This window comes from Ascaphus truei, chromosome 9 (genome assembly GCF_040206685.1).
Source record: "Ascaphus truei isolate aAscTru1 chromosome 9, aAscTru1.hap1, whole genome shotgun sequence".
Lineage (NCBI taxonomy): Eukaryota > Metazoa > Chordata > Amphibia > Anura > Ascaphidae > Ascaphus > Ascaphus truei.
In genome coordinates, this window is record NC_134491.1 from 30,639,644 (window position 1) to 30,665,975 (window position 26,332).

The 26,332-nt window shown below is 39.8% G+C and overlaps 1 protein-coding gene across 11 annotated transcripts in view; it reads right to left on the reverse strand.

The window, feature by feature from the left end:
* Window positions 1-637: 637 nt before the first annotated feature.
* DPF3 (double PHD fingers 3) overlaps window positions 638-26,332 on the reverse strand; it is a 195,111-nt gene continuing 169,416 nt past the window's right edge. For 5 of the 11 annotated variants that reach the window (XM_075614232.1, XM_075614227.1, XM_075614225.1 and 2 more), the window contains 3 exons: window positions 3,652-3,764; window positions 2,387-2,468; window positions 638-1,825 (listed from right to left, as the gene is read on the reverse strand). In XM_075614232.1, coding sequence (XP_075470347.1) covers window positions 1,755-1,825; window positions 2,387-2,468; window positions 3,652-3,764 — 266 coding nt within the window. In that variant the 3' untranslated portion in view covers window positions 638-1,754. The other 6 variants (XR_012803847.1, XR_012803846.1, XR_012803848.1 and 3 more) reach the window with 5 other exon arrangements.

A 26,332-nucleotide genomic window follows, 5' to 3' on the forward strand; every position in this document is an offset into this window, starting at 1 on the left:
AGTCAAAATTGTTTGCCAAGTTGAACCTGGTGTCAAGTCTGTTTATATTGTTTGTGCAGAATTAAGTTGCTACTGTACCAACCAAAAATTTACTTGGCAAAGCACAGATGTTACAATATATAAGTTGGCAATGTATTATTTTCGCAATACGGCTATTATAAATATTACTCGTTTATATTTAAATAACAGTGGTTATAAATATAAATGACAATTCTGTTTATTTCAATTGTTTTAATCAGGTATTCAACATGGTGCAATGCGTCAATATTGTTATCAAACAGTGTCATATGAATGAAATCATAACAACCAGTTCCATACATAGGACGCACACTTTAAGAAGGTTTGTGTTTGGGCAATAGAAATTAAATATAATACTATTATGTAAGACCCGAGATGTATTCGTGGATGGTGAGGATTTCTACAGAGCAGAGGTCCCAAGGGCACATTTGAGCGTTCAGGAGAGAGTGGCGGCCACCAACCAATGCACGCATGCGCGCACACATACAATACACTTACATGGGGGGGGGGGGACAATGATATGGGGGGATTGCGTCTTTACTTATGATGATTAGACTTAAAGAATACACCACTTGTATTCTTTTCTGCACAGGGACATAAACAAGGAGACAGTGAGTCATTTTATGAGAAAACTACTTTATTTAGAAGTTCAAATGTATGACACAGACACAAAATGTGTTTAATGTAACTATTAACAGTGAAATGTCATTATTTTGTTTTTAATACTGATACTTTAACCCCAATGCTGCCAGAGGGGTCAGGAAGGTATTGTTTGCAATTTGTTGCAGGCCTTTATCGCCTTGTAGACAGAATGAAGGCTTTGGCCGATATTCACTAAGGTCCGATACAATAATGCAGGATCGTGGCTCGGTACCTGGTATTGGAGCTTTAGTGAAGCTCCCCGTTTGGTAACCAATAAAACACAAAGTACAATACTGGAGTTATCACATAGTGAGAACACATGTACAGTACTGTGAATGTTACATTATTTCTATACAATGCATGGAAGTGACACAAACACCGAGCGACTATTGGCTCCTCTTCCAGTTATGCCGCATTTTCTGCTACAATGGAACAACACATCTGCTGTTGCAGTGAAACCTGTCTCACACACACACACACACACACACACACGCACCTAAATTAAAGATCAAATTGCATGGCAAAGGAATAAAAGAGAGGACTTGCTTAAAAATATCTTGCATCACTTTCATAAATGGGGTAACTAGGAGGCAAAGTGGCAGACCGCAAAAGCAGATAAATCCAAGATAAATACTTGCTCTCGACTTTAAAGCAAGAGCAATATAGTCGTGAAATTACTGACCCACGATTAGCTTTAAAGTCTAGTTTGCTTCCTAGATGCATTTAGTAGCTTTTAACATTTTGACCTAAAAGCCACAATGGCAAATGCCAAGGAATGTGAATTCTGGAGTAAATGGAACACAGGAAATATAGACGGGCTGCAAATCATAATGAAATCATGCTCATGTACAGCAGCAAGGAGGATTTTTCCAACATGGACCAAGTGACCGGACACGTGGCATCTCCATCTTCTATATGCAAGTTTTGGTGGCTCTTACAATAATATGCGAGCATAATGAAGAAAACAAAATAAAAGTTGGTGTTAATTAAATGTATGGACCTCGTAAGTGGGGCTGCTGCATTATTCTAGGTTTTTTTTTTAGGAAGATCTTGTAGGAAATAGCAGGTGTTTTTACTGTTCAGACAGTAGGTGTTCAGCACATTTCAGCAGAGGGAGATGCGTTCCCTTTTATTTCATTCAAACACAAATGACAGCTCCAGCTTCCTGCAAAACAAGGTCAATGTTAGGCTGGATTGGCTTCCTTGGTTTGTTTTCTTTAAACTAAAAACATAGTTCTCACACTGAGCATTTTAGGATGTTTGAAACTATTTATTGTGAGCCTTTCTGTCCTCCCAATAGTTAACCCCTGTATTTCTCTCATTTCATTGGCTTTGAGAGCAGATAGATGTGTTAACAAGTCTGATGAAGGTTTGAAAGTAACTAAAACATTAGCTTTTGTTTTGCTAACTAACACGCATGTCAATGTGTTCATACAAGGCTGATTTGCCCAGGTGCCCTACATTGTATTTAACCAAGTTGTTATTGAGTCAGACGTCAATCTTATTTTTATAATGGTGTTCTTTACCACAACTGTTTAAGTGTCAGACTGGTATATCAAGGGGTTCACGGGGGGGAAACAGATGGTAAGGGACAAAAACATTTTCATAGGGCTGACAATGCAAAGATGCATACAGTATATAGGCTCACACATGCATTCACCCTGATGCAAGCATGCTTTAATATCCCCTCGAGTCTTTGGAGTAGTGTATATGAACAGGATAGTACCTTCTGGAGGTTCAGCCATGGGAGGGTTTAGACAATACATGTGATAACCTCGGTCGCAGTCATCACAAAACAGGAGCTGCTCCTGAAATAAACACAACACACCTTTTCAATTCTAAGGAATATCCTGATTGTAGGATCCGCTTGTACTGGGGGTGGCGGGTGGGGGGGCTGTTATGTGTGTGATTTAATGTATACAGGCATACCCTACATTAACGTACGCAATAGGACCGGAGCATGTATGTAAAGCGAAAATGTACTTAAAGTGAAGCTCTTCCTTTTTTCAATGTACTGTACCGCAATCGTCATATACGTGCATAACTGATGTAAATAACGCATTTGTAACAGGCTCTATAGTCTCCCCGCTTGCGCACAGCTTCGGTACAGGTAGGGAGTCGGTACTGCTGTTCAGGACGTGCTGACTGGTGCATGCGCGAGCTGCCGTTTGCCTATTGGGTGATATGTCCTTACTCGCGAGTGTACTTAAAGTGAGTGTCCTTAAACCGGGGTATGCCTGTACCTATTTATTATGTATGTAGCCATGCCATTTACTCAGACAATCTGAAATATGTAGAGGAGTATTCTGTACTCATTGGGCCATCTGATCCAAGTCCCCGCTACCTGCTAGGAATCACTTTACAGCTGTCCTGAGAATGGCAGAATAAGGATTGGCAGTCTCTCTTTGGCACAACTATAGTCATAATTAGTTTATGGGAAAGTAATCTGCAGGCAAATGTAACAGCATTTCAAATTTGCTGGGAACACCACCACCTTGCAATTGGGGCAGTGATGTACAGTACTGTACCCTCAGTCTTCCAAAGCATCTTCTACTTGGAGAATATAGAACATACAGTACATAGTTACGGGTCAGCAGGTGTTATTAGGGGACTCCCAATAAAAGTTTTCAGATCTTTCTAAATAAAAAAAACAAACCCATTGGAATACATTGCAAACAGAAATGTTTCATGTGAGGCATGAGGCCACGATTAGTGCCGGCGACAGCCATGCCGCGGCAAAACAAATGTATTGACGCCGTCACATGTGCTTATAGTAAGCGCGGAGCGACGGCTTGGTCGCGATCGCTGGAAGTCACTTCAATTTTTCCAGCGACCGCAGCGTGACGTCAGCGTCGCTATCACTGGCACTATAAGCGCGGCATTACGTTGCTCACCTACAGCATAAAAACGCAGTGTTCCTCTTGAATAAGTGGAAGTTTACAAAGTGTTTGTAGTTTGTAGTCACCCAAAATCAGGACCATGGACACTTACATCATTCTCGGATGTCCCGCACAAAATGCAGGATTTGCACTCGATGCACTGCCACTGGTACGCTTTGACAGCCTCCGTCATATTCACTGTGAACTGCAGACAGGTCGGGTGACCTAAAGAGAAGTCACACAGAAGAGATGTTTGGTCTTGCATGGTTCATATTGAAATACATGTACCATTGCAACATGGAAAGCGTCTAAATGGGAAAAGCACGCAATAACCCTTTGCTGCCAGTCACATAGGAACCCTCACACTTCTAGGCAAAGCAAATAGACCAAGAGCTCTTTAAAACAAACATACAGTCAAATGATTCATTTGTAAAAATAAGTAATGGTCTCATAATTTCAGTATTTATCCACGCTGAAGCGACAAGTCTTTTTTTATTCTCTTAGTAGTTTCATTACTATAACAACATAATGTCTAGTAACATCACTTTTCATTGTAGTTGATTTGATGTAATTAAATGCAGTGTATATTTTATTTTTAAGAGCTCTAAGGTTAAAAACCGAGGCACAAAACCCAAATAACAAACTACTTTTTGCATTTTCAATTTCATACCAAAATAGAAAAACAAAAAAGTTTCCTAGAACAGAAGGGAAGAAGCCGCGCATACGGTAAAAACACCATAAAACGTAAAAACGCCATAAAACTTCCTGGCCCCAACATGCTTTTCCAATCCAGACTTTGTAAAAGAGGAAGCCCCCAGACAGCAAGCTTCAATAGAAAGGGGAAAAGCCAGACTTCCTTCTGCAAGAGAAATCAGAAAACAGGAAAGGGAACCACAATTAGGCTTTTTTTTCCCGTTAGGATCAGTAGGGATTGGGAACCATGATTGGTGATGAATTAAAAGATCGATCTGTTGAAGGAACCTAAACTAACTCTGTAATGCACAAATCGAAGATTAGATGCTCCATTTTGACACCAACGCATAGCCCAAGTTGAGGAACCCTTTAAATGAGCTCTGCTGTTTCCCTGGCATTGCTGTTCTCAGAGACTATAGTACATATCTTGGAAAAGGGAATAGCAGGAGAGAAGTCATCCAGTTGTAGGTTGCCATCAAAGAAGTGATGGTTGTGTGTAGTGTTTTATACCTACCCTTATTTTGACCATGATGCCATTATTATCCCACTTATGACTTGCTACTTTTGGAAGGAGTGACCTTGGGGGTTTCAAAGGTGCCTCAAGTGGCTAAACTCTGTCCCAGTGTTCACTTTGAAAATCTACCTGTGAATTTGACGCCAAAATTTGATTACACAAACGCTGTGGCCAGTGTCCGAAATCCCATCGTATAACCAATGGAAGAGTCCTTCACTAGGATGGGGATTTCTGCGTTTGAGATGGTAAAGAGGGTTTTTAGCACCGGAATTAAGGGTAACTTTGGTCGTTACTATTTATTGGTATTTTTTTATGCCAGCCATGGCACATATTAACCTTTGCACAGTGATCAGTCAAAGATGCATTGGCAAGTAGGAAAAGGGATGCAAAGATCTAGCCATGGTCTTTGTACGTACCAATCACATGTTGCTCTTCATCGTGTACTGAACACTAACTACCCCAAACAATAAGTCCTAGTCCATGCAAAACAAAAGCATAAGCACATCATTACAGAAGCAGCAAAAATAACACTTCTTCCGAGACATGTTCATTTCCAAACTAAAGATATTTAATTAATTTGCTTGTACGCATTAGATACAACTGTAATTACATGGTTAGTTTGGCTGGAGAAAGATCCAATGAATTAAACCATTTCCAAATGACGCATCTCTCTGCAAGCTACACAGCAATTTAAACCTAAAACAAAGCACAGGCAGCTATTACATGTACACAAAGAAAGTGGAAGAGGAGTAATGGGAGAAATAGCATGTTTTCCAAAATGTTTATCGATTTAAAACTAATGATCTGCCAACAACACATTCACAATGTGTGGATGATACAAATGGGAAGTACCTTCCACCTGTCTTATTTTAAAAATAAAGGACATGATAATCAAACCCAGTGGTGCTTAACAACAGTCCTCAACCCCTCCCCCCCCCCTGGTTTTAAGACTATCGCAGCTGAACCACCTGTGCTGAAGCAGGGATATCCTGAAAGCCTGAACCGTTCGGAGGGCTTGAGGACTGTAGTTGAGCGCCCCTGATCTAACCAATATAAACCAACATAGATGCAGATATACTACTATTATAAGTGAAGCTTTCATCCTTCTGGGAGAAGCTTTGAAATCCATCTCTATAGTATGCAAGAAAAAAACAAATGCCCAGTCATTTGCAACACTGCAATATCACTACATGAGGCTAATGGACATTAGTTAAATGGCGGAAGCTGTTAAGATTGCATTGCTGTGAACGCTGCTTAGTAAATTACGGAGTGAGTAGTTATTCTATGTTAAAAAGCTGCTCTACAACAAAGAGTGGGCATCACATTTATGTATTTTAACAGCAATAAGTATATAAGCCTTCATAAAAACAAATATTGGAACACTAATTAAACCATTTATTATTTTCAGAACAGCTTCTATATATTTTTTAAAATGTCTTTCATGGTATTTTAAAAGCATGGACCGACTGGAGTAAATGGGGCAAGTAAAATGACAATTATCGGAACAGGCATTACAAAAACCATAATGTATGGGCATACGAGAGCCAAACATACCTCGTGCGGCATCATGTTTAATGTATCAGTTAATATATTTAATAGATGACTCCTATACTGCACTGACCAACACAAGCACGAGCCATAATGCACGCTGATTTGCCAAAACTACATATTCCAAATGTGTATTATTGCAATATAAATGACTATTATGGATATTCTTGCTTTTAAAATAACTTGCTTACCTTCAGCAGATATTTTCTGGAGACAAGGAAATAATTGAAGCTGACATTATCAATCTAATCCTTTTTGCTCCTAAAAGGACCATCATTCAATAGAAATGTGGTTTAACATGTCCACATGGCTACAAATGACAATGAACGTGACATTTCATAGTCCACCCTTAACACCCCCCCCCCCCCCCAATACTGGCAGAAAGAACAAAGCTACACTTTGCTTGGCTATACACTGTAAAAAGCTTCTTGTACTCAGCAAAGTCTCCAGTATTTATGCAAACCACTTGCAAAAAACAAGAACTGAAAGCAGGATTTCTCATGTTCATTACTATTAGAGGTCATTGAGGTAGGAAAATAAATAAACCATAATAGTGAACATGCAAAGGATTATGGGTTTCACCCTACTAGAAGTTTTATTTTCTGTAAGGAGAAGGTGCTTTGAATTTCTGGTACTATAGACGAACACTTATTTTACAGTATGAACCTTTTCAGTGAATTTTCTTCTCAAACATGAACTGCTTCTAAGGCTAAGCTTATAGTCCCGGCTACGGCGACGTGACCGCATGACATCATCCATCGCCATAGCGATTTCTGCCTATAGTGTAGGAGACAAGAAACCGCGACCAGGGGGCATAGTGGGGGCATCGCCATGAGCGGTTCGCCCTCATTGGCTGAACCGCTCACGTGTCCTCTGACGTCACACGGCAGTCACCGAAACCAAATCAATTTTCATTGATTTCAGTCGCTGTGTCGCTCCTTAACGGTCGCACGCACTATAGGCGCAGCGATAGATTGCATTAACGTGTCGCATCGCCATCACAGGGACTATAAGCGCGGCCTTAACGTCATCGTGTGTTTCATATACTTGGCATATACATATACTTGGCATATACATATATTTAACCTCTACACTTCCCAGAAGCAATACGATTTTTGTTGCCTTGATAAGCCCTATTTAATACTTTAACATCACGTGTCTGAAAGCAGAATGTAATCCATGGTGTAGAAAAGTGGTACCTACAACCAACCTATATATCTTCACAAATGCATGTCATAGTCGGATCAATAAGGTTTACCAAGCATTTTGTAACGAAATGCAAGAAAATAATAAGAGGCACTCTATACAGATCCTATGCACAATCACCCACACCGGGATACTCTTATATTAATTCTATAGCGCACTAAACTCCACAATATTTGTCTTCCTATAAAACCATATACTGTAGTTTGTTGAACGGTTAAATTGCCATTTTTACTACTGGACAATCCGACACGACCATGTGTTTGCTAGGGAGTATTCACAGCATTTCTTAAACAGAATTTTTGTTTCTTGAATTCCATCTTTTGTTGTAATTAATATACGCACAACAAAAAAACATATACACAACCGTTACAACTAGTATTGTTTCAAACTTGTGCTAGTATTGTAAATACAATATAGGCTTATTTCATGTCTCTCTCGGATACAAGAGTATTCACTCATTCTCTCTGCGCACTCTGAACAGTTGAATCATTTTCAGTGCTGGGGTACATTGCATCCATGTCCTTTTGCACTTAAAAGGCAACATCTGCCAGTGTAGAAGAATACAACATTACTGGGATACAACTAAATTAATCTTGTGTTGCTTTCACAGACTTTAAATAATAAAATGTTTGAGATGTACTAAAAAAACAACAACAAAAAATTATTTATAGGTTCCTTGCAGCAGCCAGAAAATAGTATTAGTAAAATTGCATATAATATTTAGCCCCTATGCCATTACAGAAGTGTGTAAAATATTGATGGCTTTTTTTTTTGTTTTTTCTTGATTCTTTTCAAGTTTAGTTTCAATATTTGATAAAAAAAAAAAAAACTTTCATTATGTGCATAAAGGAACAACAATAAAAGCTTTTGATGTTTAGGTTGTGTCGAACCTGAAACCCAAGATCTGCAGTCCCAATGAATCAGAATCAGTATTCCTTTATTGTGTCTTTTTCCTCCGAATCTCACATACCTGGGAATGTACCTGGGAATGGAGGTAGCCCCCCTGAATCTATTTGTAAAGATTTCCACTAACGTATGATGCTCTGTAGCTTTTGTACATCGCAGATACTGCCAGTGGCTCTTTAATTAGTATAGGCTGCCACTCCCTTGGGGGGAGGAGGAGGGGTGTATTCATTAAACGACATTGCTGCCCTGATCTGCACTAATGCCATTTAATGAGTAACCCCCACTGTCTCTGATATGAGATAACCACAAGACTCCTGAAAAATCACTGCATTGGGAATAAAACTCCAATTAACACTTTTTTTGTATAGGAACTGTAGGTTGCTTCATACTGTAGATAAGGGATTTGGGGTTTCCATTTAAAGTGGTACTAGGTGTATTGAGGGGAATTGCATTTTCTTTAGGAAATATTTTCTTATTACCTGCCAGATCTGGTGCATCCCGAGTGTCTGCGATATTTGCCAAGTTGCATGTGTAATGGTGTGTGTGTGTGTGTGTGCGTGTCGTGTCCTGTTTGTAACACACAGACGGGGCTGTCTCAGCACTGAGGCTCGACAGACTGGTCTAGCATATAAATAAATACCAGTAAGCAATGAACTCTGCTGTCAGATGGAGTCTGATTAACGATCACTATTTTATTTACCTATAAAATATTACATGCTATAGAAAAGGGCTGCAAAGTGTTTTATAGCCTCATTAACATTATAACGATTACAATCTAATCATTGCTAGTGTGATAGGTTTGTGTTGCTCATTAATGGGTGGTGATGCAGTCTAATGAATTTTGCACATTAGAAAAGTAAACATCACAAGGATAATCCTGCCAGTAGTGTATAGGATGGTACGGTGTGCAAAATATATTTAATTTTAGAATCAAATGCTTGCTTTTGCCACAGGGGTGCATCTTCTTTCTGATCTGGTCTGTCTGTGGTAACTTGCTCTCAATTTACTACCGTCTTTCTACACCTTCTTTCTAAGGCTGAGTCCCCTGTGCCGCTGAGCGCGCTCATGCTTGAAAGCGGTGACGTCACTACTCTCCAAGCATGAGCGACGAGTGTCCGTGCTATTTTGCAAGCGCGGGAGGGGGGAAGGGTGGGATGTGGGTGTAGGGGGGCATTGCAGGCAAGCTGAGCGTGGTTCAAAGGCAGATTTTTTTTGTTTACACAAGCGCCAAGCGTGGGTGAGCATAAGACTTTGGTTGAGAATCCCTGTTCTAGCAACAGAAAGATGCAGATACAGTATAATCAGCAAAATTATATTTAGCATTTATTGTTACTTAACACATTACGGATACATCGGACCTTCGCCTGGTGGACGGTCGTCACAGCTTTGGTGACCTTGGGAAGAAATGCCTTAAAGACACAAGAAAATCAATGCAACTTTGCTAGGCAGCTAAATTCAATTGCTTGATTGGTGACAATGTTAACCCCCCACACTGCATAATACCGGAGTATTCCTCCACACATGGAGCTGCTCAGGCTTCTCCTTCATATAGATAGGGAGTAGAATGGAACGCATGGGTTTCTCTAGTCATTGTGTGGAGGGTATTTGCAGAAGGCAGTAAGCAGGGTTCCACTTTCATTATATCAGCTTTGTCGGTCACCAGCCATACATCTATTTTTCTGGCTGAGAAAATCACTGCCCGAAATGAAGGAATGGCGGTCCCATTGCATTACAAGGCTACCCCCCTTGATGTAATGGGGAAATACCTTACCTAATGGGTATGCTCCATCTATTGACATAGCCAAGACCACCCTCACCTATGCTACCCCAGTCGGGTATACCAAAAAAAAGGGTCAGCTCTCGTAGGGCCTTAGTTTATATAGTCCAAACCAGCCTTTCAGACGGTTTTCACCCGCAAAGCTTTCTCCATTAAAGTTAAACTCTGCTTTGAACTATATAGAAAAGCCCCCTTCATTTTTAGGGAATGCGATTAATAAAGCCTCTGTTCGATCTTATAAAAGAAGCTTTCAATAGTTGTAATTGTGCAGCCATTCTGGGTATTTCTCTACATTGCAGTGTATTCACTATCAGGGGTGGTTAACATTTATTTTGTCACAAACAAGCAAAACCCCTTCAGCTCAAAAACTGATATTCATACCAGTGGCCACATGCACAGATTAGATAAGGTCTCAGACTTTTCTCTGTACTTAAAATGCCCATGTTTCCATTAGACATTCTCTCTGACATACTGCAACTCCCAAGCTTAACTAAAAATGAAAGTTACTATTAACAATTTTTTTCACCTCACTTTGAGTCATAAACCAAGTACATTATGTAACTATGTGTAAGTAGTATATAAAGCATCCGACTCCAAACTTCCTGTGTTGAGCATCGCCGGACGCAAGTCCAAAGCAGTGTAGTGACAAACTGTGGCACAGATATTATCATCGGTATGTGATGGGTTTAAGAGTGCCGGATCCTTTTCAAATGGACTTTCCCTGAACAGGTAGGTGCCTCTATACTAACAATGGTGGAAGGAACAGAGTTCCACGTTGAACATGTTGCTTATGCTTGTTTAATCTAATTATGGTAATGAAGAAAGTCTGGTTGGATTGTTAGTCTAGCAAGAAAGATGCATGTGGCTGCTAATTTCAAAATGAGTGGATGAAGGTGTCCTATATGGAAGTTAAGGTGTAAAAGTGATGGCTATGTATGCCATAGGGAAGACAGAGGGCATTTATAGGACAGAATAGAGAGAAGAATTAGTGCACACAGAGGGATGGGAGATTTGAGTTACTGACGGCCATGTCAAAGCATTCTTGTGCACTGTGCTGTACGTCAGATAATACCAGAATGGACATCAAGGACAATAAAGGATGTTTATATACATTGTAATATGATTAGGGTCATTTCTCAGTCTTTATAAGAAGAATTAGATGCCACATGATTAATGCCTTAAACATGCGAGCTTTCAGTGCCACACTGAGCCCTTTCTATACATTTAGTTAACCAGCTTCTGTTTGAGCACGTAAAATGTTACGATGTTTAAGTCCAGACAGACTACTTGGGTTCCCGAGCAGGCTGATGCTTGCTGCATTAAAATACTTCACTTACAACAAAATGACATTTATTCACGTGTTCTTTGGATGCTTTCTTACAAATGTTTCGGTAAAGTTTGGCTACCGTGGTGACCCATTTAACTTGCACCAAATGCCATATGACTGATCAGCAATGATTATTTTGGAACCACAAACGTAAATTATTTAGATGCCCTCAATCAGCCAGAGGTCATCATAAAGGTCATACTGAGAATTCAGACATTGAAATGCTAAAAAGAAAAAGAAGTGTTAAATGCATGTCATATGTTTAAATAATAAAGTAGGAGTGTATTCCATGTGTAGTCTTTAACAATATCTAGTATGTGTGTTTAATATGAGATATGAAGGAGGAACCCATCACCAAATATATTTTCATTGTGAAATCATGAACTGCTGGAAAAAACACAGAAGAATTGGCGGCAGCAGTGGCCGGTAACCAGAAAGGGGTTTCACATCAGTTTTTAAGTGAGCTTCGACACATTCATGATATTTACTGTAGAAATAAAATTTAAAAAAATTGTTTTCGCTGTTTTTTGTGTTTTCTCCTTTGAATTATTTCTTGCTTGTAAGGCCATATACAGAATGGTTCTTTATGGCCCTAAAACATTGGATTGTATTTGGTGATCACTTCCTCTGCAGGTATTGCTGCAAGTAAGGCTGCGCTTATAGTGCCGGAGACGTTAGGCTGCGCTTATAGTGTCGGCGACGTCAGGCTGCGGTCGCTGGCAAAATCAAAATCGAGATGACTTCCAGCGATCGCGACCAAGCCGTCGCTCCGCGCTTACTATAATGCATTTGTTTGGACGCGACGTTGCGTCGTTGTCGCTGGCCCTATAAGCGAACGACAGCGGCAATGCATTTGTTTTGACGCGACATCGTGCCACTGTCGACGGCACTATAAGCGCAGCCTTAGATATAGAAGCGGACTACGGAAATGGAATGCACAAAATAGATAAACCAACAGACGACCATTTTATACGAACAAACTAGCAGCAGCAGCCGCCAAGTACCACAAACTATAACGGAGTGCGAGTGTTCCAGATTATATGTTAACTAGTACTTTTACGTGCGAGTGTGTACATTTATGCACACACATTGAAACCTTTTGCACAACTTTGCCAAGACCAGGTTGAGCTTCCTCTGCATATAAATCTGTATCAAACAATGAGGACTCTAACCCCTTTAAATGTATCTTTCACAGCAGAATAAATAAGAGCCCTGTGTTTAAGGGTTTGCTCAATGCTACCATATAGAGAGTGTAGCAAACAATCTTTTCAAGAGACACACACACCTACTGTATTAAAGGAGCAATCCCAGCAATATCCTACCCGTGTTTATTTTGAAATAAATCAGTTCTGTAGTATTAGATAATACTTACTACCATTTTTTAAATTCAACCTTTAATGTCATTTTTTTAATATAATGAGTATCTTTTGAGTTCTATAGGTTTTAAACACTTGCGCAGCAGTGCAAGATCTTTGTAACACTTTCCCGTATGTGATCATTTGTTGCCAATATCCCCAGCAGTTTGAGAGGCAAACCAACAATAGAGGTTACCTTAGTGATATAAGGATACATTGTAGCTACTGAGTTACACAGAGTGAATGATTGATTTGAAACGTAAAGGCAGCCATTTAGTGAACCCTGGGAAGCAGGATTTTACTCATCGATCACGGGAGAAAGAATCGATCGGCAGCTTAGGCAATTAGTTTTCAATAAAGGTAATCAAAAGCTGCATATATTAAAACAAAACAAAAAAAAGATTAAAAACAAATAATTTGAAGCTGCTTGGACTGCCGCTTTAAAAGTGGTGATGTTGAAAAGACGTGTCTCTCTAGAAGTAGGATACCACTAAAAGTACTTAAAGGACCAGTTCCGCCTAGGGAATTTTTTCTTCTTATATGGTAGGTGGAAAGCAGGGGGTCTTCGGAGCTGAACCACGTCAATTTCAGGACCAGGGATCCTCTGCGTCCTGAGATACTTAGGTGCTGCCAGTAGCATGCCCAACTGGGTGAACAATATGGAGGTTTAAATCTCCCAAGGTCATCCATCGTGGCTTCCTATTGGCCTGTTTGACATGGGATTTAAACCCACATGGAGCACCAGCAGCCCCTACGGAGGTGAGTATCTCGGGAAGCAGTTGGTCCCTGGAGATGAAATACAGTTCAGCTCCCGAGACCCCCTGGTTTCCACCAAGCGATTTTTTTAAATGTATTTAATGGTATTCTGCTTTAATCTGCATGTGTTCAACAGTAAATTAGTGCAAACAATTTTAGCAAGCAAAGCAATACCAACATACCATGTAAGAAGCTACATGCTGGCCTCAAAAGCATTAGTATCATTTGCATGTGTTAGGAATTAACAGTAGAACTGCATTGTAGTTTCATTATTTGTGTTTTCACCATAGTCTCCACCATGGCACCCTCATGAAATTAGATGAAACAAATATTTGCCTACCATCCATAAATTAACAAACCAGAATGTGACTTTTTATTATTTGGTTCTCTTTGACTAGTGAGGGCATCCAACTATAGAACAAGAAAGGCCACTGAGATGCTGCATTGTAAGAGGAAGTGGGACATAGCAGAAGACCAGGGATTTATTTGCTAGGGCATAACATTGCAGTGGGTTACCTTTATGTGCTTCGACTGGAAACGTCGCTCCTCTGGGGGATATAGATGTATTACTATGTTTGCATGCAGCTTTCAAGGTATGTTTGCATGGATACTGTACTAGGAACGCTCGCTAAATGTGATGTCTACTTAGAGCTCCGCTAGTTGTAGGCCTCTGACCACTCATGCTCTGCCATGCCGCTGCTGCAGTGGCAGTAGAACATTAGATAATGATAACAGGAATAGAAGACAAAGGACATTTGGACAACCTAATCCGTCAACTTTTTTTGTGGTAGATAAACTTCATGCAGTGTGTGTGTGTGTGTGTACATTGTGCATGAATGGGCCACTGTGGGTCAAATAGCACCGGTAGTAAATATAAGCATCAGTTTCCAAGGAGTGAAATAGCTTTTTTTTCGATTCAGTAATTGTCTAAGGAGACGGCTTCTAATTTATCTTCACTCTGTGTGAAAGGTTAGTGGCTGTAAAATTGTATTGTAGCATGATTTGTTTTGTTCCTTAAATGTATGACATTGCATGCTGGGTATAAATCAGGAGAGAGAGTGTTGCATGCAAAAGAGAATGGAGTATAATGGAAGAGAAATATATTGCTATATGTATAATAGAACATCAAATATAATTACAATTATCAAAGCAACCAACTCTGAGCCGTCAAATGCAAGAAGGCTGAAATTAGGTTGTAGTGACACCTTAAGCCAGCGAAAGACTAATTAGGGCCTGCAATGTTTACCAGCCCTCTGAGGAATGTCTAGTTAAATAATTATCTTTGTGACTACCTTTGTAAAATATGGCATCAGGATAATAACAAAGCAACAGTGGAGGTCATTTGTTTCGTATTTTGGGGCCAAGTAAGCAGGACTGGTACCTACATGAAAAAAAGGTAGTCACCCAGATGATCATTTAATTAAAGTACCAGTCCTGTTTACATGGTCCCAAAATGTAATGCAAATTACCTCCACTTGTGTTTTTTTTTTTTAATCCTGAGATCATATTTTAAAATTTGAGGTAGTTCTCTATTTTGGAGACTAGTGCTCTAAGTGAGAACTTTTTTTGGGGGGGGGGGGTGTTTGTGTGTTACTAGAGTGCGTGTGTTTGTGGGGGTGTTTTTGTGTGTTACTAGAGTGCGTGTGTTTGTGGGGGGTGTTTGTGTGTTACTAGAGTGTGTGTATTTGTGGGGATGTTTGTGTGTTAAACTCACTTAGCACTGCAGGATTAGCGTTACAGATCGGTTTGAGAGAACACGGAAACATAAAGTAGCCAAGTAATGCTATTGTGAAGCACTTTACTCTTTCTATTTCTAAGAACAATAGCATGGCTCCTGCAGGTAGTACAAACGTCTCCAGCAATCATAGGATTATCAGCATCACCTTGTCTTCATTATCATTATTATGTGAACTAAATCAATTTGAAACCCAATTTCAGCACTAGTTTACTGCAGTGATTCTTTAGAATAGTACAGGGGTGACCAACTCCAGTCCTCAAAGGCCACCAACAGGCCAGGTATTTGGGTTATCCCTGTTACAGCACAGGTGGCTCAATCATTCTGACTGAGCCAGGGATGGAGCCACCTGTGCTGAAGCAGGGATATCCCAAATACCTGGCCTGTTGGTGGCCTTTGAGGACTGGAGTTGGCCTCCCCTGGGATAGTAGATCCTGACCTTCGCATGTGCGGGAACTAGTGGAATTCTATATTCATGATGGCAAGGATTGAAACAGACAAAATGCTTGATAACCACTGGCCAATCCACACACACAAACATCAAACACAGACCCTACTCCCAGAGACCGCCCAAGTGTACCAGGAATGAACCACAACTCCTAGTATCCCATGGTGCAGGAGCCGGAGACTGGAAACCAACGTTATAAGCCATTTCAGCAGCTGTGCCATATATATCACTGACATGATGATGTACAGTGCATGCTCCCCATTTCTCACCTCATTCCCTCCCCAAAATCAACAAGTACACTACAAAAGGAGTTAGAAAAGGACCATATTAAACTTTGCAACAACAACAACAACAAAAAAAAAAGCCTGCAGAATGAATCTCTTGCTTTACATGTATACAGGGAAGAAAAAGTTTATTTTTTTCATCATAAAAAAAACCCCCAACAGTCCTTATTTCGCATAAGTGCTTTCACTCACTTAACTTTGTCTTCTTTGTCCAGATAAAATTCATAAAAGCAAAAATACTGTGCAACTTTAGCACTAGGATTTTTCTACTCTTTAAATATTGAAATAAATTATTGATGTCTTCTTTTTCCTTTTTTCAGTCTTTTAAACGTTAAATCCAGCTGGGTTTCAAACACAGCATCTAAAAAAAAAACAAAAAAAAACAAAATTCTTCAGCAAAGCGGCGTCTTCATATTGCACAAGCACGAGGCCAGGCTCCAGGTGCAGGTTGTTGATAGGTAGACCAATTTCTTATGGTCGTCAACACCGACAGAAATTGCTTTCTTGCTGGAAGTTGCTGATCATCAAAGGGCAAGGTGCACTGTGGGAGAAATACAAAGGCGTAATCACATTCCACTCTGCTACACCTTAAAAGGTACGACCCATCCAGAATGTGTGGGAAGTGCCGAAATCTAATGGGAAGTATTCCCTCTTTTATCTCTTTGTTCAGAATGTATCCTAAATTCCTGCAAAGCTATTATTAAATTAAATTAAAATACCCTGCCCCCCCCCCCCCCCGAATATTGAAAAGGTTGCTATTACATTAAAAGGTTTGTTAAATAGTGGCATTTAAAAATAGAACAAAATGCATTTTTATACGAAAAATGCGCTAATAGGCTGACACAAACACTTTTCTGCATTTCCGCAGTGTAGGAATGCCACGCACTGCTTTTCCTGTTAGAATAACATCCGCGGTATTCCCCCTCTACAATCTGTTCACGTCACCGTAAAAAGAAGAGGCATGCAGGAAACTTCCTATTGGTAAAGGGACTCCGTGGCAGCTGGAACCTGACACATTGTGTTCCCAATGTGACGTTTCCTCCCCCCACAGTGTTGCTGCAGATGCCATTCTCTCCAATAGGCTGAGCTAAAAGTGCCTGGCATCGCTGCTTTGTTAGCATGGATGTCGCATCACTAGAACCTTTTTTCACATACAATACTAATAAAATAGCAAAATACAGAGATACAGAGGCACGCCTATTGCCTATTTATTGCTTGTAAACAAGTAATCCTGGTGCACACTAGCTCATTAATGCCCCTATATTCCAAGTAGAAGAATATATGTATAGTACAAAAATCAAAAAAAGATGGCAGCACACAAGCAGTAGTTGCAAAAAACCTCCATCGTTTGATTTTATACTAATAAAATGTGTTTTTTTGTTTTCTATTGTTTGCCATCTCTAGATCTGTCTAAATTCCTGTATTAACAAAACACAAAACCCCAGCAAGCTCTTTTTAGTGGCTCCTCCTTCCCAGGTTTTAAGCCCGCCCCTCCCCACTTCCCAAGTTAGTAGGTCCTTTCATTCTACTGGATATAGATCTTTCTCCCTCCTAATAGAGGTAAATGAGAATTTTAATCCTAACAGAGGTATATTAGTATTTTATCTGGTAGTGTTAGGACTTGCGAACAGGGGTCTGCCTTGTCGTGGCTCGCAAGCTTACAACGCTTTGGCCAAAGGGTTAAACCAAATGACCCTTTTCCAAGAGAATATATAAGTATTTTACTGTGTATTTTTGTCATGTTGGATGTAGCATTGGGCTTCTCTGTCGTCTGTTAAATTTCTGTATTCCAAGTAACCAATCCATGGAACCGGGAAAAAATAAAGGTAAGTTAGAAGATGGAGACCGGACAGGGCAGTAGGGAGCGATTCAGAGTGAATTACCAGGAGTGCGAGATTAACACGTCTTATCTAATGCTAGGCGATAACACCCAGATGTAGCCAACGTTATGGAAGCCAGTGTCGCGTTCCCGCGGGCGAGAGGGTGTTGTGGCCGATGTAAAACAATGGCTGCTTGCCTCGCTGTGTATGTGCCACTGCAGCGCGCCAGAGGTTTCCATCAAGTGCATTACACGCAAGATAATATCAAATATGCCACGGGGGCTTTGGGACGTGGGTAGGTGGTGGGCTGCTCAAAAAGGGCTACATTATTTGAAAATAAATTACCCGCTAAGGGTGATTGAATCTCATTAAGCCAATTACTTATTTCTATGTTGTGAAAAAGAAATATAAATCTCTTCTCACCAGGAACACGAAATTCCAGTCTCTCCTCCGCGGTTTGACTAATGATGGTATCTTGATTACTTTGATAACCAACGTCTGTTCTTTAGTTTACAATGTTTATGACAAATGTCTGTTTAGTGATAAGATAATTTGGCAAACATCGTGAAACATAGTTTGCTATGAAAATATTGTGATAAAAAAAAAAAAAATTCTAAGTGTCAGTCCGCGACATACAACCTAATGAACTGGTCACTATCCCCCATTCACTTTAATGAAGGCTGGACTGCCCATGTAATGCATTGTTCTAGCCTGATAATCTATACATTTAATTCAAGATGTAGTAGCCTTTATAATTAAGTAAAGGGTTAGTATAAACCAGGGCTCTTCAGCTGGCGGCCTGCAGGCTAAATCTGGCCCCACAAGGGCACTTGGGCTCTCAGCTGCCCAAGCAATTAGTAGGAAATTAGCAGGAGCAAAGTGCAATGATTCCCACTAAAACTTAATGAAGGCCATGTAAATAGATATATAGATATATAGAGCAGATATTATACATGCTGGCAAAGTGTTAAGAGGTAATCCTATGCAGTCAAATGGTGCTAATAAATGTAAACTAAGTGTATCCAAAAGTTTAAGTGGAAGATCAGAATGATTTATTACTACCTATTATTCCTTTTCTTTCCATTGCACATCAATCAGAACATGATACAATAACGGCATAGAACTGTACGTCAGAGACCGGAGGAACCTTTATTGAATGATTGGGTCTATATTTGTTAAAGCACATCTATGTACTGATGTCTACTACACATGCATGATTTCCTCTAACCTAGTATTGTTGGTGGCCAGCTATAGTCAGTGGTGGCCGTAAGTACTAGCCGCCAACACCTTCAATGCTACCAACTGGGCTGTAATATTGTTGTAGAACTACAACAATCTGAGCATAAAACAATAATTATAAAACAAACGTCATTTCCCATCTTCTCATTTCTCACGCAACTTGCCCTGCCCCTCCTATCTAAAATGGTGTTTCCTGGTTGCGTTGCCCCCCCATGTGTGTATGTATATATGTGTGTATGTATTTATGTGTCTATGTATTTATGTGTGTATGTATATATGTGTGTATGTATATATGTGTGTATGTATATATGTGGGTATGTATATATGTGTGTGTGTATATGTGTATGTGTATCAGTACCGTGTTAGCCGAGCTTCAATAATCAAAAAATAAATAGATGATACCGTTCTGTGGCTAACGAAATGCTTTATTTGTGCGAGCTTTCGAGATACACTGATCTCTTCTTCCGGCGATGTTACAAACATATAACACACACACATATATATATATATATATATATATATATAGTGCAGAATAAATGAGTTCTTCAGTATTAGGTGATACCTTTTTTATTTGGACTAACAATTTATGTCATAGGACAAGCTTTTGAGAGTTTTCCTCTCTCCAAGAGCTTTACACAGCAGCACGGGGAAGGTTTGCACTATTGCTGGAGCTTTACACAGCAGCACAGAGAAAGTTTGCACTATTGCTGTAGCTTTACACAGCAGAACGGAGAAGGTTTGCACTATTGCTCGAGCTTTACACAGCAGCACAGAGAAGGTTTGCACTATTGCTGGAGCTTTACACAAGAGCACGGACAAGGTTTGCACTATTGCTGGAGCTTTACACAAGAGCACGGACAAGGTTTGCACTATTGCTGGAGCTTTACACAGCAGCACGGAGGTTTGCACTATTGCTGGAGCTTTACACAAGAGCACGGAGAAGGTTTGCACTATTGCTGGAGCTTTACACAGCAGCACGGGAACGGTTTGCACTATTGCTGGAGCTTTACACAGCAGCACGGGGAAGGTTTGCACTATTGCTGGAGCTTTACACAGCAGCACAGGGAAGGTTTGCACTATTGCTGGAGCTTTATACAGCAGCACAGAGAAGGTTTGCACTATTGCTGGAGCTTTACACAGCAGCACGGGGAAGGTTTGCACTATTGCTGGAGCTTTACACAGCAGCACGGGGAAGGTTTGCACTATTGCTGGAGTGGCAGAACCCAGAACATTAGTTAGTGACATCAATCGGAGCGAGAGCCTAGACACAGATAATGAACTACTGTAGACAGAATGGATGGGAATGGTACACTTCTACAGACTAAATCCAATTGGAGTACAAAGGCAGGAGCAGATAACTATAGCACAGACTGGGAATACCTTGAATGCAAGAAGCCCAAGTAGATTTATATGTTTCGCCGGATTTAACACCTATTACAAGGCAAGATGTTTATGAAGGGAATGATGAAAATGTAGAGACCTTGTGGATAGAAATTAGCAGTAGAGGTAAAAGTATAAAGAACATGTTCGTACGGATATGCTATAAACCACCAAATATCTGTGAGATTAAGGAAGCCAAAATACTTTTGCAAATGGAGAAGGCATCAAAACTAGGCCATGTTTGCATAATGGGGGATTTTAATTATCCAGACTGACTGGAGCAATGAGAATAGCATTGCAACTAAAGGAAACCCTTTTTTGGGGGTGCTAAAAGACAATTACATGACTCAAATTATTGAGAAGCCAACCAGGAGAGGGGCAATACTGGATTTGGTAATAACAATGTAATACCCAAATGTTCCCAGGCTTGAATATTTGTTAACAGTGATCATAACATGGTCTCATTTGAAATAAATCAAATATATATATATATATATTATATGGGTTCAACAAAGACTACATTTTAGAAAGGCAGATTTTAATAAAATGAGGACTAATCTACAAGGAATAATTTGGGATGACGTTTTTGCAGGGAGAAATGTGGAAGATAAATGGGCAGTCTAAAAACATGGTTAGAAAAGCACAATCCGTGTATACCCTTGGGTAATAAGTATAAAAGAAACATGTCTAAACCAATGTGGCTAAATAAACAGGTTGGGGAGGAAATGGAAAAGAAGAGGCAGGCATTTCGATTCTTAAAGTCAGAAGGGATGGAGGCATCATATCAAAATGATAAGGAATGTAACAAAAGTTGCAAAAGGGCAATCAAGTTAGAAGAAAAATTGAAAATGAAAAAAGGATTGCAATAGTCAGATCAACCCTAAAAAGTTCTTTAAGTACCTTAACAACAAAAAGATTAGAAAAGAAAATATAGGACATTTTCAGCGTGAGATGGGCAGGCAAATTATTGGGGATAAGGAAAAAGCAGCGGGACAAGCCACAACTTCTATATTAACGAACAATTGGTTAACTGAGGAAGAAGTGCATAGGCGGCTTGATAAAATTAAAGTAAATAAGGCACCTGGCCCCGATGGCATGAACCAAAGAGTTCTTAAGGCGTTGAGTTCAGTAATAGCCCAAAAATTACATTTAATATTCCATTTCCACAGGCTCAGTACCACAAGATTGGTGTAAAGCAGATGTGGTGCCTTTATTTAAAAAGGGAACTAGATCACAACCAGGGAATTACAGACCTGTAAGCCTGACTTCAATAGTGGGGATGCTACTTGAAGGTTTAATACGGGATAATATTCAGGAATACTTCATGGATAACAAAATTATTAGTAATAGTCGGCATGGATTTATGAAGGATAGATCATGCCAAACTAACCTTATTAGTTTCTTTGACGTTGTCAGTAGGAATTTAGACTAGGGTAATGTCATTGATGTAGTCTACTTAGATTTTGCAAAGGCTTTTGATACGGTTCCACATTAGAGGTTAGTTTTTCCGATTGGGCTAAAAATGTGAATGAAGTAGCTCAACGATCGGTAGTGGGACCCCTGCTTTTTAATTTGTTTATTAATGACCTTGAGGTTGACAGCAAGGGCAAAGTCTCCATCTTTGATGATGACACTAAATTGCGTAAGGTAGTAAAATCAGAGCAGGGTGTCTGTCCTTTCTCTCCAGAAGGACTTGAAGAGACTGGAAACTTGGGCAGGTAAATGGCAGATGAGGTTTAATACAGATAAATGTAAGGATATGCATTTGGGAAACAAGAACAAACAGCTGACTTACAAAATAAATAAGGAAAAATGAGGCGAATCCTTGATGGATTAGCAATAGTGCACTATGCCATGCAGCAGCTGCAAAGGCAAATAAGATATTGTCTTGCATTAACCAGGAAATGGATGGAAGGGAAGTATGCATAATTATGCCTCTCTATGAAGCATTAGTAAGACCACACCTTTAATATAAAGTACAGTTTTAGGTACCACGCCATAAAAAATACATTATGGAACTGGAAGTGTAGAAAAGATACACTAAATTAAAAAAGGGGAAGAAAAATCTGACTTTTATGAGTACATAATTTAGATGCGTTTACATTAGAAAAGAGGCTTTTAAGAGGGGATATGATAACTATATACATATATATTGAAGCCCAATACAAGGCACTTTCAAAAGAACTATTCATCCCAAGGATAGTACAAAATGACATAGGGACATCCATTAAGGTCAGAGGAAAGGCAATTTCCTTAGCAACAAAGGAAAGGGTTCTTTAGAGTAATGACAGTTACAATGTGGAATTCCTTATCCAGAGAGACTGATGGCAGATACAATAGATATGTTCAAAAAAGGTTGGACATCTTTTTAGAAAGGAAAGGTATACAGGGATATACCAAATAAGTAAACATAGAAATCCGACTGCCATTATTTGGAGTCAGGAAGGATTTTTTTTTCCCCCGTATGAGACAGCATTAGATGATGTGTCACTGTTTTTTTTGGTTTGCCTTCCTCTGGATCAAAATACTGTAAATACAAATATAGTATAAAGTATCTGTCGAAATTTAGCATAGGTTGAACTTAATGGACATGTGTCTTTTTTCAACCTCATCAACTATGTAACTATGTAACATACAGATCGTTCCAGTGTCACTGACATGACATGACAAATCAAAGAGATCTCAGCCATTGTATTTTATATTTAATGTGCATGATATGTTTTACACAGGACATAACCTCGTTTTTAAGAGAAAATAACTGGAGTGGGAGTTTAGATGCTATAACCTTGCCAATGCCTCACAAAGTCACTCTGAATAGGTTGTTGGTTGAAACCGGACTTCTTTGGATTTACATAAGTTAGCCTGATTATTCCACATAGGCAGTAGGAGGCATTTGATAGTCACTACCGCATCTAGTAGCACACATGCAGTAGATTAGACTATTTCTTACTGTCCAGCCACTCAACCATCTGACCCCCCATGCCACTAAATAGCCACATGCATTTAAAACTCAAATATCAACGTTTGAGAGTGTTTAATTTGTCTAAAGATTACATTTGGTCAAATGCCCTCCTGTAAAACAATCTCTTCTCAGTGAGGTGCTTGCCTGAAATAATGCCAAGTTTAGCCAGTGACCAGAGGGAAACAGACACGAACAAGAGCAAAAAATGGCTAACAATGCAGAGTGAGCAGGCAGAGGGTGTGACGTTAAACCACTTAATGCAGAGTTTATTCACAAGCAGCTTTTCTACCCATTTCCGTTCTGAGACTTTAATAGGCATACAAATGTTTCCTACTTTATTTTAAGCTTTATCAGTTTTAAATGAGATAAGTGTGTAAAAAATAAATAAAAAGATGTTTAATGAAACCCTTCAGTAACTGAGGAGACTGCGACGTACCCCGAGCAGCATGATGGGAATAACATGTTGTGCCGTACCTTTACAATCCTGCTGCGGTTCAGTTTGATTTCAGCTCAGCAGGACAGAAGATTGTTTGGTCTCATTTCCATTGCCCTGTGGACCAATAATGGGTACTGCTTTGGTATCTTCTAGTAGGTGGTATTAAATAAGGAGACAAAAAAGGTGTCTTAGACATTGGAGAAAGTCTTTGAGCCACAAAAAAAAAAAAAAATAGCATTATATAAACAGGTGTAGCGGGGAAAACAAGACTGAGGTATTTCATCCTATTTGCTCTTTATTTCCCAGAGTTTTGACTTGTTCTCTAGCTCTAGAACTTCTGACCTTATGCAGAAAATCAGGTGGAGGAAATAAGGAGGAACTCGCTCCTCGCACATCAGGGTCCTTCTTTGCAGTCAGACACAGAAGGGGGTGAAAAATGCCAAGCTATGTGCAAAATCCGATTTAATGCAGAAGCCATCACATTTACAAAAGTCTTCTGTCACTGAGGTAATCAGGGTTGCGGCCTGAATATTAAGTAGACTTCCAGTGTTTTACGGCATTTCTAATTTTTTTTTATTCTGTTAGACATGTAAATACCACTATTAAAGGCATTCAAATATAAATCAATAGTGGCTATAGAACCAGCCTCACGTTTGCTGGTTAATATTGGGGACATCAGCTTTGCCCATTGCCAAAAAGTTTATATTTCTTTAAAAAAAAAAAAAAAAAAATTAAAAAGAAGCCAAAAAAAAATTCCACAGTTTACCATTAAAAAGAGCTCACAAAACTTTCCATATGTTCAGAAATGTCCGGTTTGGATACGGTTGTGCTTTGAAAATGCAAAAGAAAAAAAAAAATGTAAGAACAAAAGCAAAAAAATAAAAATAAAATTAAAATAAAAGTAAGGGTTATAATTGGAAGGAGAAGGGAGTGACCCAGATAATTTCCTTTAGCAGTCTCCCCGGTCCTCTGCTGTGGGGGAGAACGCGGCTCGGTTTGAGGAAGGCTCCACCCAATCATCCTCGTCAAAGCCATGAAACGTGGATGCGTCGCTTTCCGACGTGGAACCGAACAAGTCCTCCGCGCTGTGCCTCTCCGCCTTCCTGCCTTCTCTTCCCAAATGAGCTGACATGTATGATGAATATATCAGCACAAGGGTTAAGCAACAGACATTCAGTTATCAATGCAACAAGCTAGCAACACCCACACCACCCAAACAGAAGGAATAATATCATAATCAGAATAATAACAACAACACAAAATAGAAGCATTCAAATCTGTAGTTAAACTACATTTTCCAGCTACAAAAAGTGGCAGCAAAAGGGTTATCGTGTTTGTTTGCTTCTTTAAAAAGGCAGGTTGGCAATATGTGGCATTTTTGCTAATGGAACTCGTAAGCAGCCATAATACTTTTGTTTGTGGCCTTCTCCTGGACATTACACTGCTGTGCTCTATTGCTACAGTACATGATGTTGCTATATTGGCCACCCGTGCACTCCGGTCCATGCACAGACAATGACATTAAACCTCATTCAGTGGAAAGCGAGAGGATCACAGCCAAGCCAAAGGCACGAAGCACAGCAACAAACAGGGTCAGTGCTGCATGCAACCAAACAGCTGCACACTATATCATATATCCTAGTTGTGTTAGGGGGTTATTAGCTGAAGCCCCACAATTGTGTTTTACAGAGCTATAAAGGTGTCTATTGACTTAGCACCGCTTAGTAACTCTGGCCAATGGTCTTTTAAAGGTGCATTCACTCCTACAAACACCTTTATAATGAATCCCAATGATCACATTGAACGTATAAAGGATGTGTATGCCTTCTGCACTCCAGGCTATGTATATCTGTTTGCATCTCTTTAAAAGAAGTCATGGTTTTGTAGTGAATGGACTACAGTACGTACTGTACATATTTTGTTTGAGTGCCCAATATTTACTAGAGTGTATTTATTTTCTGTGGTTGATTAATTATATCTGTATGTCTCGGTGGCTCCCTCAGGTCATGCCTGCACATCTGTGGCTCCCTCAGGTCATGCCTGCACATCTGTGGCTCCCTCAGGTCATGCCTGCACATCTGTGACTCCCTCAGGTCATGCCTGCACATCTGTGGCTCCCTCAGGTCATGCCTGCACATCTGTGGCTCCCTGTGGTGATGCCTGCACATCTGTGGCTCCCTCAAGTGATGCCTGCACATCTGTGGCTCCCTCAGGTGATGCCTGCACATCTGTCTCCTCTGTCTACTGATTGTGTAAATTACAAAACATTGAGCAGCAACAAACAGATTAGTGTGGAGGCACCAATCGTTATCGCGGTTCACAAAAAATTTCTAGACTATATGAAGGGAAAAATGCCTATGCAATACGTTGGTGCTTTATAAATAAGCAATAATAATGCAATTCTAAA